The sequence below is a fragment of the Panthera leo genome, chromosome D3 (genome assembly GCF_018350215.1).
Source record: "Panthera leo isolate Ple1 chromosome D3, P.leo_Ple1_pat1.1, whole genome shotgun sequence".
NCBI lineage: Eukaryota > Metazoa > Chordata > Mammalia > Carnivora > Felidae > Panthera > Panthera leo.
This window is the reverse complement of record NC_056690.1, coordinates 93,621,255-93,642,750: the sequence shown is the minus strand read 5'-3', so window position 1 is coordinate 93,642,750 and position 21,496 is coordinate 93,621,255. Positions and strand designations below refer to the sequence as shown.

At 53.4% G+C, this 21,496-nt stretch overlaps 1 protein-coding gene across 9 annotated transcripts in view; it reads right to left on the bottom strand.

Annotated features, from left to right (window-relative positions):
- Positions 1 to 21,496, bottom strand: part of ATP9B (ATPase phospholipid transporting 9B (putative)) — a 249,489-nt gene that overhangs the window by 51,635 nt on the left and 176,358 nt on the right. For all 9 annotated transcript variants that reach the window (XM_042909654.1, XM_042909656.1, XM_042909655.1 and 6 more), the window contains 2 exons: positions 17,842 to 17,984; positions 531 to 643 (listed from right to left, as the gene is read on the bottom strand). In XM_042909654.1, the coding sequence (XP_042765588.1) occupies positions 531 to 643; positions 17,842 to 17,984 (256 nt within the window). The remainder of the gene's footprint in view (positions 1 to 530; positions 644 to 17,841; positions 17,985 to 21,496) is intronic.

Genomic DNA, 21,496 nt, shown 5'->3' with positions numbered 1-21,496 from the left:
TGCGTGGACACCTGCTGACGTGGACGACAGGGCGACGGGCTCACCACGGTACGGTGTGCCCACTGCTATTTATTGAAAAGGCAAAAAAACATGAGAAAGTCTTATTAATTATGAAGGAAAACAGAGGGACTGTTAAGAAACACATTTGAGGGAGCACCCGGGGGGCTCAGTCGGTTAAGCACCCGACTTCAACTCAGGTCATCATCTCCCTGTCTGTGAGTTCGAGCCTCACGTCGGGCTCTGTGCTGACAGCTCGGAGCCCGGAGCCTGCTTCGGATTCAGTGTCTCCCTCTCGCTGCCCCTCCCCTGCTTGTGCTCTCTCTCTCTTTTTCTCAAAAATAAACAAACATTTAAAAAAATTAAAAAAATAGTAATAAAATAAAATAAGTCCAAAAACTGCTTCTTGATTTATAAATTAGAACCGAATGTTTTGGGACATTCAAAGAAGTCTGCCGATTTCTGCACGAACAGACACAACAGCTCAGGCTGGCTTCCACAGAACGCGTCCGCGCCGGGGCGCGTGAGCTCACCTGCGGGCACGGATTCCTGAGGTGGCCCTGGATCTCGTCCATCGTGTCTGCTCCATAAGACACAGTCCCCAGGTGCAGCCGCTTAAACACCATCTCGTTCTGGGTGAGGGTTCCTACGACAGGAGTGGCGAAGACGAAAATCAGTGCACACACAGGAGGCCAGCAGGCCGAACGCAAGACTTCCCCACCCACGTTTCCACCCGCAGGTGGACGCTCTCCTCCCTGCTCAGGCCTCCCCTCAGCACGCTCTGGAATTCCAGCACCCAAACTGTCCTTCTGCCGAGGACCAGCATCCGTCCTAGCTCCCTCCGCGGTGGCTGCCTGAAGACAGGGCACACTCCGCCTTTCAGTTCACGTGTGTGACCTGGCCCACATGTGAGTCCTGCACGTTCTGAGACAGGCAGGAAAGGGGAAGACGCGGCCGGTCTCCGGAGTTACACCTGAGGACGCCGCCTGAGAAAGACATCAGCCAGTCCCAAATCAGCAGGCCTACTGGTTTTTTAAAAACCCAATTTTGAAAAATTAGATATTTTCCATTGAACAGAAACAGATGCATTTAACCCTTCGCGTCCATCTGTATCACGTGGGGCGAGAGCACGTGGGCAGGAAGGCACATTCTCCCGAGCTGGGTCTCCGACCAGTGCCCTCCGCAGATGGGGAGGACCCTCCAGAGAGACAGTCAGGGGTCACTCCTGGGGACTGCCGGTCCCCGTGTGCCCGCCACTAACGTGTGCCTGCGCACAAGTAAGTACTTCACTCCCGGCGTGTGAGGAAGGCAGTCAGGAGAGCAGCACAGGTCAGGTTTATGAGACTTCCGGGGTCTGGCTTCCTATCAGAAACGTATACAGCCAAATACAGTGAGTAACCTCAAGAAAGGCAGTGAGACAGAACATTATTTCAAAAACATGGTGAGTTTTCATTAAAAGTGACACATAAATTCACCTTGTTACACATCATGACTCTGGAAACCCCAAACTCTGTGAATATATATCACTTGACATAAAAATATACATAGAACATGTGCATGTAACTTTTGCTTACTTGCTCTTGGGGACATGTGGACGCCTGTGAATGTGTTCGTCACGTGCTGCCATGACGTGCTGTCACACAGCCTCCCTGGGCTTTTCTGCACTCACTTCAAGGCACACGGAAGGATCACCCACGGGCTGAGGTCGTTATAAACGTGAATAGGAACAACCCCATTGCCGATCGGTGATAATGAAAGTCGGGCTTTCCACACGGCTACGAGACACCCACAAAATATTAACTGATTTTTGCCTTCTTTGGCACACGTGACATTGAAAACACGAAGCGTTTTCCTATCTACCCCCGACTCCACACACATGAGTGAGAACTAGCGTTCAAGACAAAATAGGTCATCCAACTCGAAACTCCCACCAGGACACGAAGGCCACTTGAACGTGACAGGTAAGAGGAAAGCCCGTGCTGCCCATCACTGTGTCAGGGGTGGCTCCGTCCGTCGTCCTGCACGAGTGGACACCATACAGCAGACCTTCGTGCATTTCAGAGAGCAGCTACTCTTACGGGTGCTTGTCTTACAAACTTTGTCTTTAACCCTTTTAATACCTTGAATAAATGGAACCCAAGTTTCCTGAAGTCAAAATTATGTGAGAAGTACAGTTTTTGGGTTATGTCGTCATTAAATAGAATTAGCTTAAAACAGTGGCTTGCGTTAAACAACGTAATTAAAAACAAGTCAGCCTCCAAATGAAATAAGGGAAGTTCTAGAAATGATTTCTATCAGAGATTTGAGATGAAAACGACAGTTCTCTTATCTGAAATCAAGACAATGAAATCATACGTTAATTCCTATGAGAATAAGCACAAAGTTCACCTCTATTACGTGTGCCCGGGTGAGTTCTCTGAAAAATCATTTAATGTTGCTCTAATAAAAAATGTTTTACTTATCAGACTGACACAATCAGAGAATTTCCTGTCGACATTTTTTTCTCTGATACACACTGAACGTGAGACTGGTTTACAAAGGGCTGCGGTAATGAGGCAGTTCAGAAGCGGGACTGTGACGAGTAATTCTTCTCCTAACCCGACTTCTTACTAGCGATTCTATGTATGTGGCAAAGAGAAGGATACCATGGCCTGACAGTGCCATGAACATCTAGGAGTAATAGGAGTAAAGTATTATTTCTTTAGGTCTTTAAACCGCTAGATGCAAGTCACAGAAGACCCCAAGTAAAGAGATGCGTCTTCTCCTCCGCTCGCTGTCTTTCGCCACAGGGACCGCGGGGACAGGCACTTGGGAGCGCCAGTTCACTCCGCGCTGTTACTGTTTCTGTATTAATCGTTCGCCCCTTCTTCTCTTTGTAAACACCGAAGTAAAATTGACATATACTATCTATTTCGGGGCCACTGTCTAGTGATTCAGTATTTTGCACTCCCCAAAAAATGATCTGCAAAAGTGCAGTTACCACCGGGCGCCATACGGAGTTACCACCAGACCATCGACCACGCTCCCCGTGCTGCACTTTTCGTCCCCGGGACGTACTTATTTTGTCACTGCAGGTCTGTCCCTCTTCATCCCCTTCACCTGTTTCACCCTCTGGCCACCACCTCTGTGTCTGGGGAGTCTGTTTCTCTATTGTCGGTTTAGATTACACACGTTTGAGTTTCTCTGACTTGTTTCCCTTGGCATAATACCCTCTAGATCCACCCACACTGTCGCAAATGGCAAGGTTTCATTTTTATGGCTGAGTAGTATTGTATATACACACATCTTCCTCACCATTCATCTGTCGGTGGACACTTGGGCTGTGCCCGTGTCTCAGCCACTGTAAATAACGCTGCTAGGAACACGGGGGTGCAGACGGCTTTCTGAATTCGTGTTCTTGTTTTCTTTGGATAAATGCCCAGAAGTGCGACTACTGATCACATGGTACTTCTACTTTAAATTTTTGATGAACCTCCACACTGTTCTCCAGAGTGGCTGCACCAGTTGGCATTCCCACCAACAGTACGAGAGGGTTCCCGTTTCTCCACATCCTCAGCAACATCTGTTGTTTCCTGAGTTGTTGATTTTAGCCATTCTGATGGGTGTGAGGCGGTATCTCATTGTGGTTTTGATTTGTGTTTTGTTGATGAGTGACGTGGGGCTTCTTTTCATGTGTCTGTTGGCCAGGTGTGTGTCTTCTTTGAGAAATGTCTATTCGTGTCTTCTGCCCATTTAAAAAAAATTTTTTTAATGTTTTTATTTATTTTTGAGACAGAGGGAGACAGACCATGAGCAGGGGAGGGGCAGAGAGAGAGGGAGTCACAGAATCTGAAGCGGGCTCCAGGCTCTAAGCTGTCAGCACAGAGCCCGACGCGGGGCTCGAACTCACGGGCCGTGAGATCATGACCTGAGCCGAAGTCGGACACTCAACCGATTGAGCCACCCAGGCGCCCCTGCCCATTAAAAAAAATTTTTTTTGACGCTAAGTTGTCTAAGTTCTTTACATATTTGTGGATATTAACCCCTGTGAGATGGTTGATGTGAAAATATCTCCTCCCATTCAGTAGCTGCTCTTTCGTTTTGTTGGCAGTTTCCTTCATTGTGCAGAAGCTTTTCACTTTGATGAAATCCCATTGGTCTATTTGAGTTTTTGTTGCCCTTTCCTGGGGAGACAGATCCAAACAAATGTTGCTAAGGCCAAGGTCAAAGAGATTACGGCCTGTGTTTTCCTCTAGAACTTTTGCAGTTTCTGGTCTTTAGTTCTGTGCTAGTTTTGTGGGTATAAGAAAAAGGTCCAGTACTTTCTTCTGCACGAGGCTGTTACTGCAGAGACAGTCTCTTCCCCATCCTGTGTTCTCGTCTCCTTCGTTGGACATTAGCTGCCTGCCATTCATGTGCGTGGGTGTTTTTGGCTCTTGACTGTTCCACTGGTCTGTTCTGTGTCGTGCGCTAGGACTGTGGCTTTGCTGGCCTTTTAGAGTTTAAGGCGCCGCCATTTCCCAATCTTGTAGCGCCCAGCTCCTCCCACTCTTCCTCTAGGATGGTTGTTCTGTGCTCTGGATGCACAGCACGGCCTTGGACTCCCCTTCCCCCAACCGGAACACATGGACCCCCATCCCCACCTGGCCTCCCCTTCTCCCCACTGGGCTACATGGACCCCCCCCATCAACCCTGGCCTACCCTCCCCCAACCGGTCCACATGGACCCGCCCCCATGCCCCCTGGCCTCCCCTTCTCCCCACTGGGCCACATGGACCCCCCATCCCCGCTGGCCTCCCTTCCCCCAACCGGTCCACATGGAACCCTCCCATCCCCCCCGGCCTCTCCCTCTCCCCACTGGTCCACATCCCCCCCCCACCCCCCCGGCCTCTCCCTCTCCCCACTGGTCCACATCCCCCCCCATCCCCCCTGGCCTCCCCTTCCCCCGACGGGTCCACGCCATCCTCACCAGACACACTCCTCCCACATCAGCCACAGGCTCCGGTGGCCGCACGGCCTCAAGATGCAGCCACCGTTCCCCAAACACCATCAACCCTCACATTCCCATCGATTTCTAACACACTTGGCATTCATTTATGCGTCTGGCAAAAAACTCTCTTAAAGGCATCGCTGCGCACTGGGTCTTGGAGGCTGACGGATCAGGGTGTGCGCCCTGTTTGTTCCCTGTGGGCCAAGGAACGTCACACCTCAGTGTGTCTGCAAATAAGGACGAGACCACGTACCTTGCCCAGCTGTGGCACAGGGTGAGTAAGATCATGTACGAAGAGCCCGAAGCACGAGGACTGGGGGTCCCTTTGCTCAAAAACCCTGCGGTGCAAAGGCAGAGAGAAGAGCACAGAGCAGGTCTGTTCCCAGGGGACGCTGAGCACGGTGGGCAGACGTGCGGGGTCTGCGGCCACAGCCGCTGGAGGAGGATGGCAGTGAGGGCTGCAGAACTGATGAGTGTCCCGTCACCGAGGGCATCCAGGGCCTGACTTCGTTCTGGGGACTCCCGCGTGGGTCATGGTGACCGATCAGCACAGTGGTGGTGACGGTGGAGGACAAAGTCGAGGAAGGTCTAGGAGACCAGGGACGTGGTGGTGGGGCTGGAGACAGAGAAGAGGGTGCAAATCCAGAGGCTGGAGAGGCCGGGAGTTTGCTCGGGGATCTGGGCTCCGCAGGGCTGGCGGGGAGGGGGCCCGGCATGCCCGGGGGCTGTGCTCTGGCAATGGTGTCCCCGTCCCGAGTTCCCCAGCACGGAGCGGCGGGGCCCGCCGTACTGTGCCTCCTACCCCTTCAAGCTTTGGGCACATGCACACGGCAGGGCTCCGCAGAAGCCACAGACCCTTCGCTCGTGGTTTTAAAGGTGTCAGCCAGCCGGACGCCCCTTGCCACAGCCTGCCGAGCGGCCAGGGCAAGCACTGTCCCCGCTCCAGGCAGAAGTAAATACGGCACAAAGGAAGTGGACCAGCCGCATACGGTCAGACCGTCGGTACGTTAGTGAGACAAGACCTCAGATCCTGAGATGACAAATTCTGTCTTCCACGTGTCAACCTGCCTCAGTCCGACGGCTGCTAGCTAGCAACCAGATTCCGTGCCGCGCTAACTTGTGTCGAGGGGGATGAGGCTTCGTTCAAAGACCAGATTCAGTTAAGGTTACAATGCATTTCAGGAAACAGAGCAGATCAAATTATACTGTAGGAGAAAGTATCAGTCATTTCTAGAAAGATCTTTTGGGCTGCGTTTGGTACGTTTCAACAGGTTTTCAAACTGTCAAGAACAATCACAACATTTAACGCACTCACGTCACAGTGAATGGGAAAAATACCCCATTCGTCCAACGCCGGCAACTCCGATGGCGGGACAGACACACGGCCTGAAACCCGGTCACGGAAGCGAGAGGGCGTCTGGGAGAAATATGGCTGCACGCGCAGAGCAAACACGCCGGCAGAACAGGCACCGACGCAAGCTGCTGCTTCTGTCACACGCCCTCTGCGACCCCCGGGCCCCCTGAGCTCAGCCCGGACCGTCCTCCCAGGACACAGTCTCTGCCGTGCGGGGCGGACCCTCCAGCTGGAACGCTCCACGGTCTGACACCGAGCTCTGCAAGTCCGCTGTTTTCACAAACGTCACCTCCCTTGATCCTCAGAGGAGCACAGACCGGTGGGAGCAGTGCGCATCCCTGCTGCTGGAATCGAGGGGCCTGTGTTTGTATCCGGGGTACCCGAAACGCTAGAGGAGCACAGGACGAGGGTTCTAGAGCTTCAAAAGTTAACGACTGTCAGGTACACGAGTGCAATGACAGGAGAAAGTAGCGAATGTGCTTTTCCCAAGGACATTGCAGTTACGGGGACGCACGCTCCCCCGCAAAGACCAAGGGACGTCGTGGTTTCGGGGACGCGCGCTCCCCCGCAAACACAGGTGGTGTTTCTCGCCGGGGGCAGCAGTCTTAGCGAAGACCTTTCCCAGATGTGGCAGCCCGAGTAAGGGTGGCTGGGTTCTGTTCCGACTGACTTTGAAAGGATCATGGATTCACACAAGGCTGCACACATACACAGAGGGGGCCCCCCGTGCCCGCCACCCGGCACCCCCTCACCACGGGCTGCTCTGCTACACCGAGAGGCGCAGCCCTGGCGGTGCGCGTGGTTCCGCGTCACCATCGCGTGTGGGTCTGCGCCAGCACCTCCCTCGCCTGCGGCCGCGTCCACCCCTCCCCCGTCCCTGCCCCGGCTCAGCGCGTCAGGTCTCCATCTGCCGGACCGGGAGCTGGGCCATCTCCGGATGGCCGGGCAAGGGTGCAAGTCTAGGGTCCCCACTGGACCCTCGGGGCAGAGGGTGGGGCCACAGATCCTTCGTCAGCTTTACTGACACAGAACGGAATTTAACGCTGCAAGTCGGAGGTGTACGACAGGCCAACCGGACACACTGACACGCGGCATGCGACGGCCAAGGGAGCGCTGGCCGGCCCCTCCATCTGGCACGTCATGGGGCCACACCCGCTGCACTGACACGCACACCTTCTTGGAAGGGCTGGAACGGAAGCGTAGGAGGCCCCCGTCCCACCAGCTGGTCCTGCGGCTCGTCGTGCTGCTGGCATTTCTGCACCGCTGGCTTCTCCAGCACCCGGGCTGCGGCCGGAGGCAGACCAGCAGGGAACTGAGCGCCGTCACTCCTGGGGTCCCAGGGGCCCTGCGAGCCTGCCTGCTTCCCTCCGTGCTCACAGTCCCCCTGTGTGCGTTCCATACGTCACATCAGCAGGAGGAACGGGGAGAAGTGCATCCGTTCCCCTGTTCCGGAACTGGAGGCTCTAGGTTTTATTGGAACACACTGTAAAGGCTCACTTCACCCTCTAACACTCTGGGATCGCCTAGTTCGGTATGGAAGCTCTCCTAATCTTTCCTACGATCACAGGACACTGACAGAGACAGGGACACGTTTATAAACTACTTTCTCACGTGGCAACACACAGGAGTATGGAATCTGCACGGGGTGTACCATAAACTCACTGTAACATACCACATTCTGTCGGGCGATTCTCCCAAGCATGGATACTCAGACGGTTTACAATTTTTGCTATAAAAACGTGATTTCTGTGGGGTAGATTCTTCAAGATGAGATTTCAGAGAGCACAGTCTGAATTTACACACAGTGCCACACATGTGTCCCCGGGTTACACTGGTCACGGTGCCCACCGCCAACACAGCATGCTCAGCCATGGCATCGACAGGCTTCGGGTCATAATCACAGAGGTGTTCAGAGGCACTAGCCGTAAATTACGTTCTTAAGATGTAATTTTAGACATTCACTTACCTAGTGATAAATTAACTTTTATACCTGTTTCCTAATTTAAAAAAAATATTAAGTTCTATTCACATATAACTGGCTAATGCTCATGTACTTAAAGAAGTCTCGAGATTACACGTTGTTACAATAAAACATTTTGTTTTCCCATGCTGACTTTTCTTTGAAGATCACATCTGTTTTACATCAAGGCAGTAGCGTGGGGGGGACTGGTACTTGTCAGCTGTCCAAGATGCCCACGAGGTTAGGTCTCCTGCCCCACGGCCTCGGACCAGCAGGATGTGGACGCTGCATTCGGGCCGGGTGGCTCAGCGTCTAACTGTGTGCACCCAGCAGACCTGGGAGATCTTAAGTCCCCAAGCCCAAGTCACAGCCCCGTATCGCCTGAATCAGAGCGCCCGAGAAGAAAGCCGGTCACAAGATCCGAAGTCTGGGGACCACTCTCTCCACAAGAGAATGCTGGCTGCATGCAGCGTATGGAGCGAGGGAAAGGATCAACTTTGGAGAATTAACCGGAACGTAAAGCCCACGTCTCTGCGCCTTGGCGTTTGGACACAACACTTCTGGCAACCCACCCAGTTGACTGCAAGCCTTTCCCTTCAAAGTTAAACGCTCTGCCAACGGATCAGGGCCAATGACCGCACAAAGCAAGTTCAACGACGGTGCCTGAACGCGTTCCATCCCCTCCAGACGTATCTCCGTGGTCGTCTCAACTGTACTATACTTCGGAGAATATCCCCTTTTCCATTTTCCACGTATCCAATCAAAGGAAAAAGGAACTGCAATACGCGAATGTCGCTGTTATCAGCAAGGCAACACAACACCGCCGACCAGAAGCATCCCGCCGTAGCCCGGACGGGAGGAAGCCACCACAGCCAACGGCCAGCTTGTCTGGGGGCACGTACGCACGTGCTCAACTCACAATGCCCAGGCAGCAGGTGGACGGGGCAAACGAGTGCCAATTCCTGCCATCTGGATGACGTGAGGAATACAAAAAGTGCTTAAAGGTGAACTATGACAAAGGAACCCAAATCCCTCAGCCGCGTAAATCTCCTACACGGCACACGCCGGTCACTCGGAGAAACCTGCACAGTTTGTTCTGAATGCCCCCTCACCAAAAATACGCAAGGATGAGGAACAGGGCTCTGGGGCGTGAACGAGGACGTGTGCCCAGGGCACGGGTCTCAGTGCCGTTCCGCGCACCGTCCCCCCGACACTGGCTCCTTTGTGGGGGACGTTCCACTCAGCAGGGAAAACACCGATGGGAGAAGCACAGCCGTGCAGGGAGGCCTGGGTCAGGAGCCCGGGACACGCCCTTACTGGCGTCTGGAAGCTTGTGCACCTGACGGTGGAGACATCTCTGCTCTTCACACGCGTGGCCCTTGTGTCTCGGGCCATCAATCTTTGCTTTGTGACTGCAAAGCTGGAAACAATTCCGAAGTCCGTGGATTTAAATACAGCGTTAGATGTAATGACTGAATGACAGTTTGGTTTCATCAAGGCGAAATATGGCCAAGCATCTGATTCAGCAACATTTTGTCCTTCATTAAACTAGCTGTGATATATTTTAGAGTACAACAAACTCCTCTATTAGGAGCATTTACCGCGAAAAATCAAATGAAGACAACGACCGACCTGCCGGGTCCAAACCCCTGGTTTCCTACACGATGAAAACGGGGTTCGACTACTGGCGGGGGACACAACAGGTGACGGCGGCATAAACTACGAGGCATCCCCAAGCGTGACACTCCACGCGGACAGCAAGTATTTTTCACAACCAAAGGCACATCATGACCACCACTCCACTCACAGACTATTTCTGGACAGTGAATCTGGGGCTGAAGAGTGACTGCTATTTTAACGGGCTGCTTTAGCTACTTGTCCCCAGTTAGCCTGGTGACAGCGTTTCAAGTTCTGGGACCCCGACGCCACCTGTGCCGTCACACTCTGCTTCTTGCTGTTTAGAGAAACCTCTAGAGGAACGTGCCCAGATCCCTTGAAAATATGGGAGCCCACATCATTCCCACAGACACATACAAGCAGATGCTGGAGTAGTAAATATATTGTTGGATTTTAAAATTTAGCGTAGGGGCGCCTGGGGGGCGCCGTCGGTTAAGTGTCTGACCTCGGCTCAGGTCATGATCTCGCGGTTCGTGAGTTCGAGCCTCGTGTCGGGCTCTGTGCTGACAGCTCAGAGCCTGGAGCCTGTTTCCGATTCTGTGTCTCCCTCTCTCTCTGCCCCTCCCCCACTTGCACTCTCTCTGTTTCTCAAAAATGAATACACATTAAAAAAACTTAAAAAATAAAATAAACTAAAATTTAGTTTAAAATAATTAAAAGATAACTTAAATCCAGATTTGAACTGCTTCTTTCTCCTTTTGGGTTATGTTTATAACCCAAATGTTACACTGAGGCAAATACCTAAAAGCTCTTTATTCTGGTGCTTAACATAGCCAAGGAGAACGAAACAGAAAATAAATTGAGAAGCTTCTGAAAGCAACCAGTTTAAAAGAATGGTCATGTTAGAGCTTCCATACAGGTCTGTGATCCACGCTGAGCCGATTTCCGTGTGGTGTGAGGCAGGGGTCCCAGATATTCTCCTGCACGTGGCCGTGTGGTTTCTCCCAGCACGGCCTGCGGAAGGCGCCATTCATCCCCCAGTGTATCGAGGCAGCCTTGCTGAAAGCCAGTTGCCGGTGTCAGGCTGATGTCCGGAGTCTCGATTCCATTCCCTTGATCCCGACGTCTGCCCTCACACGCAGCACCACCCTGTCTGACCCCTACCTCCTGGTGGCAGGCTCTGTGATGAGGAACTGTGGAGTCTCCCGGTTTGCTCTTTTCCCAAGACCGCTGACACCACTCTGCGTCCCCTGCACTTCCACAGCGGTTGTAGGGTCGGCCTGTCAATTCCCACGAAGGCGGCAGTTGGGACTGAAAGGGACTCTGCAGAGTGCATGAATCAATTTGGGGAATCCTGCTATTGTAACACTATAAGGCACCGACTTTATTTTTTGATGCCATTGTAAATGGAATTGTTTTCTTAATTCTATTTTGGGATAGTTCACTGCTAGTGTGTAGAAATACAGTTCGTTTTTGTGTATTCGTCTTGTATTTTAAACCTTACTAAACTCATTTATCGATCCTAACAGACTTTTAGGGGATTCCCTAGGATTTTCTGTGTAAAGACCATGCCACACACGAGTTTTACTCCCCTTTATAGTGTGGATGCCTTTTTCTTTTCCTCGCCTACCTGCCCTGGCTCGAGCCTTGAATGGACGCAGCGGCATTCTTCCTGACAGACAGCAAACAGAAACCACTCCGATGTCCTTCAAAGGACAGGTGGGTGAATAGAACGTGGTCGACCCGCACGACTGAGTATTACTCTGCAATGAAGTACGAACAGATGCGACAACGTGGCTGAACGTGGAAAGCGCTATGCTGAGCGAAAGAAGCCAGACACAAAAAGCCACACAACGTGTGTCCATCCATGTGAGAAATCCAGAACAGTCAGGCTGATGAGGCAGAAGGTCGTCAGAGGTGACGGAGGGCTGAGTGCGGGAAGGGGAAGTGTGGGGGCTGCCGGTGCATATCAGGTGGCTTTGCGAGGGACAAAAGCGTCCTAGGCTACGACTGCAGTGACGGTTGCCCAGCAGCTGTGCCAAATGCTGAGAGTAGCCTGCCCTGGGGACCTGTCGTCGGAGTCAAACGCCGGGTGGTGACGCATCCTGCCCCTGGTATGACTTCCTAGTGCTAATAACTCATGTTTTAAGGAGGCTGTAACTGATGTATTCAAACAGACGACTATCATTTCATCAAACAATGAAATATTTGGCTGTTATTTTGCCATCTGAGTAAATACGTTCACATCTTGTTGCATTAAAGACATTCCTTTATGTGAAAGGCACATTTTAAAGTTCAGTTGTGTTTTGTTTCTGAAATGCTGAGCAGGGAATTCAGGGCTGGTTTCAGACTTTCTATGCCCTTTCAAACAGCAGGAAAGTCTAGGGTTCAATCAGTTATTAAAAGAGTAGGGGGGAGAGCACCTGGGTGGCTCAGTCGGTCAGGTGTCCAACTCTTGGTTTCGGCTCAGGTCGTGACCTCACGGCTTGGGACTTCAAGCCCCTTAGCGGGCTCTGTCAGCACAGAGCCTGCTTGAGATTCTCCCTGTCCTCTCTCTCTGCCCCTACACCGCTTGCACTCACTCTCAAATAAACTTAAAAAAAAACAAAAAAAAGAGTCGGTGACGCAAAATTATTTTTCAAGTCAAACAATTTTCATGGTTTCAACCAGTTGATAGTTTTGGCAATTTCTGTCATCTTAATACAACAAATGTTAGTATGTCCCAAATCTGCAGCTTTGTCAGCAGGAGGGGCCGGCAACGGGAGGGGCACCGGAGGGCTTCCCAGTGACCTGACATTCTGATGGCGCCGGGGGCAGAAAGTATCTTCTGAGAAGAGGTCTGTGATTCCTGGAAAGCGGGAGAGGTGTAGCCCCTTACTAAGGCAGACGGTCTGGAGTACGAGGAGCACAGCAGGCAAAGAGGGTGTTAGCTTCTAAGGGAAGAGTCCTGCGGGCGCCCACCTCAGGGCGTCGACAGATGCGATCCAGAACCGCCCAGGGGAGACGTCCCTGGAGAGGCAGACGCGAAGCTTTCAGGTCAACTGTTCCCGGGCTGGGATGCGGCCTCACCCCGGATCTGCTGTAGGAGAGCGAGGGCGGTGGCCCGTGGACTTCCCTGTGAAGGGCCTAGCTGGGCAGACCTTACAAAGAAGGAAGGGAAACAAAACTCGGAAGTGATTAAGACTCAGTTACCACACCGTCGAGTACGCGTCGATTCTTCAAAGCGTCGCACATATTGAACTCGAGTCCCACACTGTACCTGCTGTAAACAGGGCTTTCCGTCAAGCGGTCACGATAACCGGGACTGTACGTGTCTGCTCGAGCGCCGCGTGTGTCCGCGTGCCCATGGGCGCACGCTGCAAACTGCGGGCAGGCGCGTGCGCCGAGCATCCCCGTACTGGTCAGACGCTCCACCCTGTGAAAGCCGAGGCCGGGCTGTCGTCCTTGGGCAGGGGAGCGCCGTCCCCTGGCTCCCAGGACATTCGCGCCCGCTCGTAAATCTCACGTGTGCCACGCTCCGCTGCTGCCACCCGCCACAGACCAGGCGGCCTTCGGAGCAGGAACGCAGGGCACGCAGGGCACGCAGGGCAACGGGTGCTGGGACCCCCGCGTGCCTCCCGAAGAACCTGTCGTATCGGGGGGTGTTTTGGTAAAGCTCTGTTCTACGTCAAGATCAGAACCCCAACAAGGGACTAAGGTCCCGCTTTAAGAGGCTGCAGCCTGGCTGGAGCTGAGCCTACCGAGCCCTCCGTGGTCCGGTCGCACGAGCGGTGGCGCTGTCCAGAGCGGGGACGGTGGCCTCACTGTGGCCAGTACCCACGACCTGTCCTGGGGTCCAGCGCACGCCTGGTGTTCCCTGTCGGTGTCTGCATCCCGGCAGCTAACAGATGTCTGCTCTCGTCGAGCGAATTACTTCACGTTTCACGCACTGGCGGCCGCACACGTGTCACTATGGCAACATCATTAATTTCAGATCTTACCGGAAACGTGCACTCTAATCACAGCTAATTACACCGCACTGCTCTCCCGTCCACGGGAAGGGAGCGGGAACGAAATCACGGGGACTGCATTTTCCGTTCGGCTGTGGCCAACGACGCGCGGCGCGATGGACGCTTCCCGTCAGAACGCTCGTCGACCGAGCCCAAGCCTGGTCCCGGTCACGCCGAGCGCCGCCTCCCGGCTACGTTGGCGCCTCTCGGTTCCAGTTGCCCCTCACACCACAGCTTGGTCGCAATCACGCGAGCGGACCGTGTCTGCAAACTCACACCCCAGATTCTCCGCAGCCACCCACCGTGACTGCTAAGCCCCGGCCGACTTCGGGTCAACCTAGTCCCACGACAGAGGAAGGAACGAAGAGCAGCCTACTGGCCGCAGGGGGGCGCTGCAGGCAGAGGGTGGGCCGGCAGGTTCTGGAAGGCGAGCAAGGCCGCACTGCCCTCGCCTCCCCTGCGTAACGCCCACCACAAAACCTGCCTGGCCAACAACACGGGGCTTTGCCCGGAAGGCCGGCGTCTGCCCGAGGCCACACGGTGCCCAGCGGCGAGGGCTCAAGCCCCCGTGTGCCAGTGCCCCCATCCGCCTGTGTGACAAGCACGTTTACAGTCACAGCGAGGACAGTGCCGTGTCTGCGAAGTGCCCGCAGCCATGACGGGACTCCACACCTTGTCCCCCATTTCCATCACCTGCGACTGGGGCCGCGTGGACTTGACACACGGCCCGGGACAAGGACAGTGCACGGCTGTCACCGCGTGTGCCACACAGACGTGCTCAGTAAGTGGTGTCCACCTTGTGGTTACCGACAAAGGTTCTGAGAAAGGTCGAGACCGAAAACTTTTAAATCCAAAAAATGTTTCAAGCTCCACGTCTTCAAAACAGGAAGTGACGGCGGAGTCCCCTCCTATGACCTCTGGTACAAAAAGGCCTTCGGAGGATGAAATGCAGAAGATTTTTTCACGTTTATTTCATGAGCAGGGGAGGGGAAAAGAGAGAGAACCCCAAGCAGGACCTACACCCTCAGTGCAGAGACCAAGGCGGGGCTCGAACACGTGAACCGTGAGACCGTGACCTGAGCCGATGTCACACGCTTAACCGACTGAGCCCCCCAGGCACCTCTCACTAACGTGCTTTATGTAATTTTTTGTAATTCTTTTTAAAGCTCAGGAGCCCAGATTACTTATTTTTGCTTTTAAAATTTTTTTAAACATTTGTATTTATTTTTGAGGGAGACACAGCATAAGCGGGGGAGGGGCAGAGAGACAGGGAGACACGAGATCTGAACGAAGCAGGCTCCAGGCTCTGAGCCGTCAGCACAAAGCCCGATGCGGGGCTCGAGCTCACAAACCGTGAGATCATGACCTGAGCCCAAGTCAGCTCCCCTACCTACTGTGCCACCCGGGAGCCCCATAATGCTCCATAACTTCTACGCTGTAGCAGTGACTGCTTTTCCGGTGTTACACTGTTCGGTTTTGTTTTCCAAAACGACGCCGAGAACCACCTTACGTCGTCTCCTGTCTCAGACACGCAGCTGCTTCCCGAGAGGCGGTGTTGTGCGGAGCCTGCCCAGACGAGTGCCCAGCAGGTAACACTCCCACCCGCGGCGGAGAGGAGGCCCGACACGGTGTGCCTGCCCCTCACAGGTCAGGCAGGGGTCTTCATGTTGGGGACAAGCCACGTCTCCACCGCACGAAGACGCCTACTCACGAACAGTGTGCCTGTCCACCACTTAGGTCTTCCGGAATGTAGGTAAGAACTTACATCCGTATAGGCCTTACACGGGTTTTGTTTGAATTTATTTTTAATATACTTTTTGTTGCTGTTCTAATTGGCATTTTTGGAATTAAATGCCCCCATTGTTACTGGTATAGGAAATGTAGTTAAATTTTAAGGATGAATTTACAGGTGTAACTAAGCTGTCCCGTAATTCTAGACGCTCTCCTGACGGCTCCTTTGGGTTTCTTTCCAGGTGAACTGTCACGGAACCCCTGCTCTCGGGGGAAGCAGGCCTGTTCGCGCTGCAGGTCCGAGCGCACGCAGCTGTTCTCATCTGTTAGACCACGGTTAGAGAGCAGGCTGTGGAGGGCGGGTCCCTCCCACCGCCTGTGGACAGCTGAGGCCCTCGCCCACCTCAGCCCGCGCCCATCCCCTCCGTGTGTCTCCAGGACGCCGCTCTGGGGAGACGTCCCGGCATCTCGGCAGGGTCGCTCTAGGAACCATTTTGAGTTTGGGTTTGCTTGGCTCCAGCTTCTCCATCAAAATAACTCCACCCGGTTTCCAGAAACCACTCACTTCTGTAAGGGCACTTTTGCTTATTCGCCACAACTGTTACAGATTTGTTCTTAAGATCTTCTCCTGTCAGCTCCGTGAGGGTGGGAAGGAGGCATCTGAAGGCATCTTCCCAGGGTACCGTCTTGAGCCTAAGCTCCTCGTTATTTCTGATCTCACAACCCATGCACGAACTCACCGGCAAGTTCCCGGAGATGCTACAAAGACAAGCCCTCACGAAGACCGGACGTCAACGCCACCTGACAGCTGGATTTTGACCGAACCGCGGTAAACGCCTCACTTCCTCGTGAAGGTGGACGACTGCGAAACACCAGTCTTCTCGCTGGGAACCGCGACCCGTCTCTCCACTGGGTCACGTCTTCCTTCACGATTCTCTGGAAGGTCTGACCACCTTCACACCCCTCACATTTACGCCCACGCTTGATGCTCCCTCGCACTGCCACGAGGGGGTTTTTACTCTTCAGTCTGCTTGACGCGCAGGGAGCCATTCTGTCATTTTGCCCCGTGACCTGCCACTTCACTGACTTTTAGCAGTTGGCTTCCTTGGTTCATTGTTTCATCTACAAATATTTGCTTCTTCTTTTGGTTGTACGGCTGACTTCTGTGTCTTGTCTTACTGCAACGTCTAGAACACATGCTAAATCACAACATTAGTTTTTTCTTTACTTTTCCTATGATGAAGCTTGTTCTCACATTTTGTTAAAAATAATGTTGAATTTTACTTGAGACATATTTTGCCATGTGATGGAAGTATTCTCTTATTTCCAGTTCACCAAGAATTACTGGGAATTTAAGCCACGAATGGATCAATCAGGTAGGGACTTTAACCTGTCGATAGGACTTTTATTATAGTACCGGATTCGGTTCGTCTTTTATTGAATATGTTACGTATTGACAAGAATTCTTTGGTGAAAAAAGTTAAAAGTGAAATAAAAAAATATAAAATCTGGGGCACAGACCTGATGGGGTAGTTTCTAGTAAGGCTCTTTAGGAGTGTTACTGTGAAAATACCAAATCCATACACACATTGTCGTACCCTCCCAACAGCTCAAAAGTACCATCCTGTAACAAACAAGCAATTTTTCCTCTTACGTACCCTCTACAGAGATGTCATAAAGGCAGTTAAAACAAAGAAAGAACTGAAAGGCTGCAGAGAATTAAAAATATTCAAGCACGTCATTTAAATCTCTAAGAATAACATTTTGCTAATTCTGATGATATTCCAAGATGAAGATTAGTTGTGTGCCAGTGTTCAGGGCAAGGTCTGGAAAATTCTAAATGTGAATGAATTCAATACCCTGCTACACACACACACACACACACACGAGCATGTGCGCCCCTGAACATACATGGACACACACGCCCCGTGCATACATGTAGACACACGCTCTGTGAGCATACGTGGACACACATGCTCTATGCACGTATGTGGGCGCACACACCCATGCACATATGTGAGTGCACACATTTTGAACATACATGGACACACACACACACGCCCCATGCACACACATGGACACACACATACACGCCCCATGCACACATGTGGACAGACGTGGACGGACACACACACACACACACACACACACACACACACACACACACACCCCGGGCACACAAGTGGACACACAGGATCACTACGGACTGGATGCCGGCTCGGTACCTGTTTTGTCGGTCAGCAGGTACACCAGGCGTCCCAGCTCTTCTGGGATGGTGCTGGTGCGCACGACTGTGCCGGGGATGCTCTCGTCCTTCATGATCATCCACCCGTACGCGGCCTTGCCCATGTCCAAGTTCACACGCAGACTGCCGAATAAAACCGACCAGAGTTGTCAGTGCGGTCCAAAGCCAGGCAACAACCTCACACCCATGTTTTCCACAGACATTTATTACCTTTGACCTTACGTGAACCAGGTGGGTGGTACTGGATTTCAGCATTTAAAATAAACGAATTTGCTGACACTTAAGCCAACGAACCTTTTCACGCCCCACAACGTGTTTGCAGGTGGTGCTCAAACGGGCTCCCGATCCTTGCCCTACAGCTGAGCGCGTGGAATCGGATGTCCGGGAAGAAGATGGGTGGCCGCACGCGCCCCACGCACGCCCAGGGAGAGATCTGTGTTCATGGGGCTCAGGCGGTGCCTCCCTGGGAGAGATTGTCAAAACGTGCTCATGTGCTCATTTTACAAGAACAAACAGGAGGCTTCCCCCCTGGTGGTGACTCCCAGGCTGAACTCGCCCGGGAGGAGCGCTCGGCCCCGCACAAGGCCGGGCTTCCACGCCAGGGCTGCGACCCGAGGCCCGGGGCGGTGACGGAAGCAGGTACCGGGGACAGTGGCAAGAGGCGGGATCAGAATAGCCGGGGCCAGGCCACCAGGTGCAGCGCAGGGTCTCACAGTCAAGAGCCACGGAGGCCCCTGACTAGGCTGAGGCGGAGTCTGGAGTACATTTTAAAAATGGCGCCTCTTTGACCCAAGCTGCACCCGTCCACCTGCTGGCTTAAGTGAAGCACTCACTCTGCTCATACTTTTGTACCTAGCAGTTCTGGCCTCGCTTTGCTCTTGGTAACGATGAGACTTAAGATCATCAGATACGCGTCAAAGCCCATAAAAAAATCTGTGCCCGGTGCAACTGTGTCACGAAAACAGCAGACACGACGCACCTCCACCATGTGGTGAGGCTGCTGACCCTCAATCACTGCGACCCAAATGGCAATTCGTAACAATAACAGCACACTTGGAAAACAACGTGAAGGAGTCAGAGTCAGCGAAGACAGCCTGTAGGCAAGTTAAAGAAAATTAAAATGATCACAATGAGTTATTTGTCCATAACGCTCCCATCTCAAAACTCCTAAGACCTCTCACGGTCAGAAAGAAAAGTCGTAATGGACAAATACACAGACCTTTGAAACCGGCCTCACGACCTCTTGGCTACTTACAATGCCAACACAGCAGGGAGACCGGCCGGTCAGGGAGGACAGACACCCCAGGACGGCACGGGGGGGCAGAGCACGGCAGCCTCTCGGCCTCACGGGCGGCCTCCTGTCAAGGTCTGGGGTGCACACACCACTCTCTCTGTGGGGCCGGGGTGAGCGCCCAGAGCGGCCGGCGAGGAGCTTGAGGAGCACTGGCGAGGGTCCCAGCGGCAGCCGCTAAGAGCCACCGCCTGGAAAGGCTGAGGGGCACAGGGGCTGGAGGAGGGACACGCGGCATCTTGTGTGGACTTGTCTGTGAGCCGGGTATCGGCGATCAGACAGACCCTCTGAACCCGGACAGTCAAGTGAGAGGCTCAGCGGGCCAGCGAGCGGGCAGGGGCAGGGGCAGGCAGGGGGCCAGGCCACTGATGACCAGGGTGCAGGGGGTGCAGGGGGCGGTGTGGGTCCCTGTGGAGCTCAGCACGGTGGGCTCGGCAGGCCCAGAGGCCAACGCGGTGCGGGAGCACGACCTTCTTCTCTTGTGTACCGGGGTCAAATTATTTTGGAAAACGTCAGCCTGCCTCAACTACCACAGGGCAAATGGGTACTTTGCCGGAGTTCACAGGGTGCTGCTGGGCTTGGGGCTGAGTGGAGACCAAAGGGGCACCTTCTGGGTTCTTCCACGGGGTCCTCTCGACATCACGAACGGCCACGATTTAACAAAACAACTGCTGTCGTCACAGAGCCGTAAGAACCTGCCGTTTCATGAGCCAGTGTGACACGAGGTGGCGGGAACGGGCCCGGCCAGGGCGTCAGGAAGGGTCGCGCCCGAGCACAGGCTAACTGGCAAGCATGGCCACCAGCTTCCCGTCACCGGCCCACCTTCCTGACCAACCCCCCCCACCGTGGCCTCCCTTCCTCTACACGATGTCTGAGGAGGAGACCCGAGCCCCGGGTAAAGGTGAGGTGTATTTTCCTAAAATACGCAATGCGATTCGATGCCCTTGAGGCCCCACCTGCCTGGCGCATCTCAGCTGGCACGCTGGGCCCGGCGCCTGCTCAGGGGACAATCCACCTGGACCGGCTCACGTGCACTCCTGCCTGACTGAGGCTTAGTCTTAGATCTTAATCTGAGACAAAGAAAAGTCATTTTAATGAGAAGTTTTAATCAAAAGTAATCAAAACCCTTTCCTGTAAATTGTCACTGAAAGGAAACGGACAGATGTGGTTTTATCTGAATCTCCCCCAACGTTCTTCATCTTGTGACATCTTTACACTCTGTGACATACTGAGGGTGGCCGGGGATGTTCAAGCCTCACTGGCTGAATTCACCCAATGCCACGCAGTGTCGGTGCCGCTCGGGCCTCCGTCAGGACCTGGACCTCTTCCCAGGCTTCAGACGACTGTATCTGTTGTCGATCGAGCATCCAGCCTTCGCCTTTCCACAAAAGCCTTTAAGTGCAGGCACACGACACACCGTCCTCTCCCTGCGCCACAACACAGAGCAAGTTTACGGTTTCTCCACGAGGAAGCCATTTCCCCACACGAGTGAACAGCAGGACAGAGCTGGCGAGTGACCCTGGGTTCCTTTTTCCTCTCCCTTCCCGTATGTCAGTAATCACCTCCTGCCCACTGCACGGCCCAAGTTCTCCTGCACCTGCTTTCCATGCTCCGCCCGGAAGACGCGTGGGTACCTGAACTTTACAGGTTTAAGGCGACGTGTGACTTGTACTGATTCTTAATTTTCAAGTTTCCATCATCTTGGACAAACGACAACTTGAGTTCTCCGAGCCTCGGTAACAGTACCTGTAAAGTGCCACCTATGTGCAAGATCGCTGTGGGAACCGCACTAACGCATAAAAACAGGTGAGTTGCATCACTGGAGCAGACGACCACCGGTCTCAACAGCCAGACAAGGTCTGATAGGAAAGACAGGCCCTGGGCCAAAACGGAACGGACAGGGGCGTACGGCAGGCCCTACCCCAGCAGCGAAGGCAGGACGCGAGCTCGGAAGGCACGGGCGGGACTTTAGGTGGAACAAAGGCGGAAATCCACCCGAGCGCCCTGAGAATCCGCCGGCACCGCACCCACGGCCGTGTGCACAAGGATAAACGAAGTGTGGTCTTGGGTCCTAAGAACAGAAAATCTGGAAAGGCATGAAAGCAGTTTAAATTGGTACAAGCAAAATTCCAAATCGCATTACGTTTCCGAGTGGGCGTGGGAGATTTGAAATAACGTAGTGTTTTAGGAAAAATAAATGGGAGTGTCAGTGTTCCAGATGAACTGAACCAAAGAAATCCTGGAGCCACCGGGAGAGTCCGAAGCTGTGCACAGGCCAGCAGGTGGCGCGCCAGGGCCCGGGGCTCCCGGGGGGCTCTGAGGATACACCACTGCTCCGAGACAC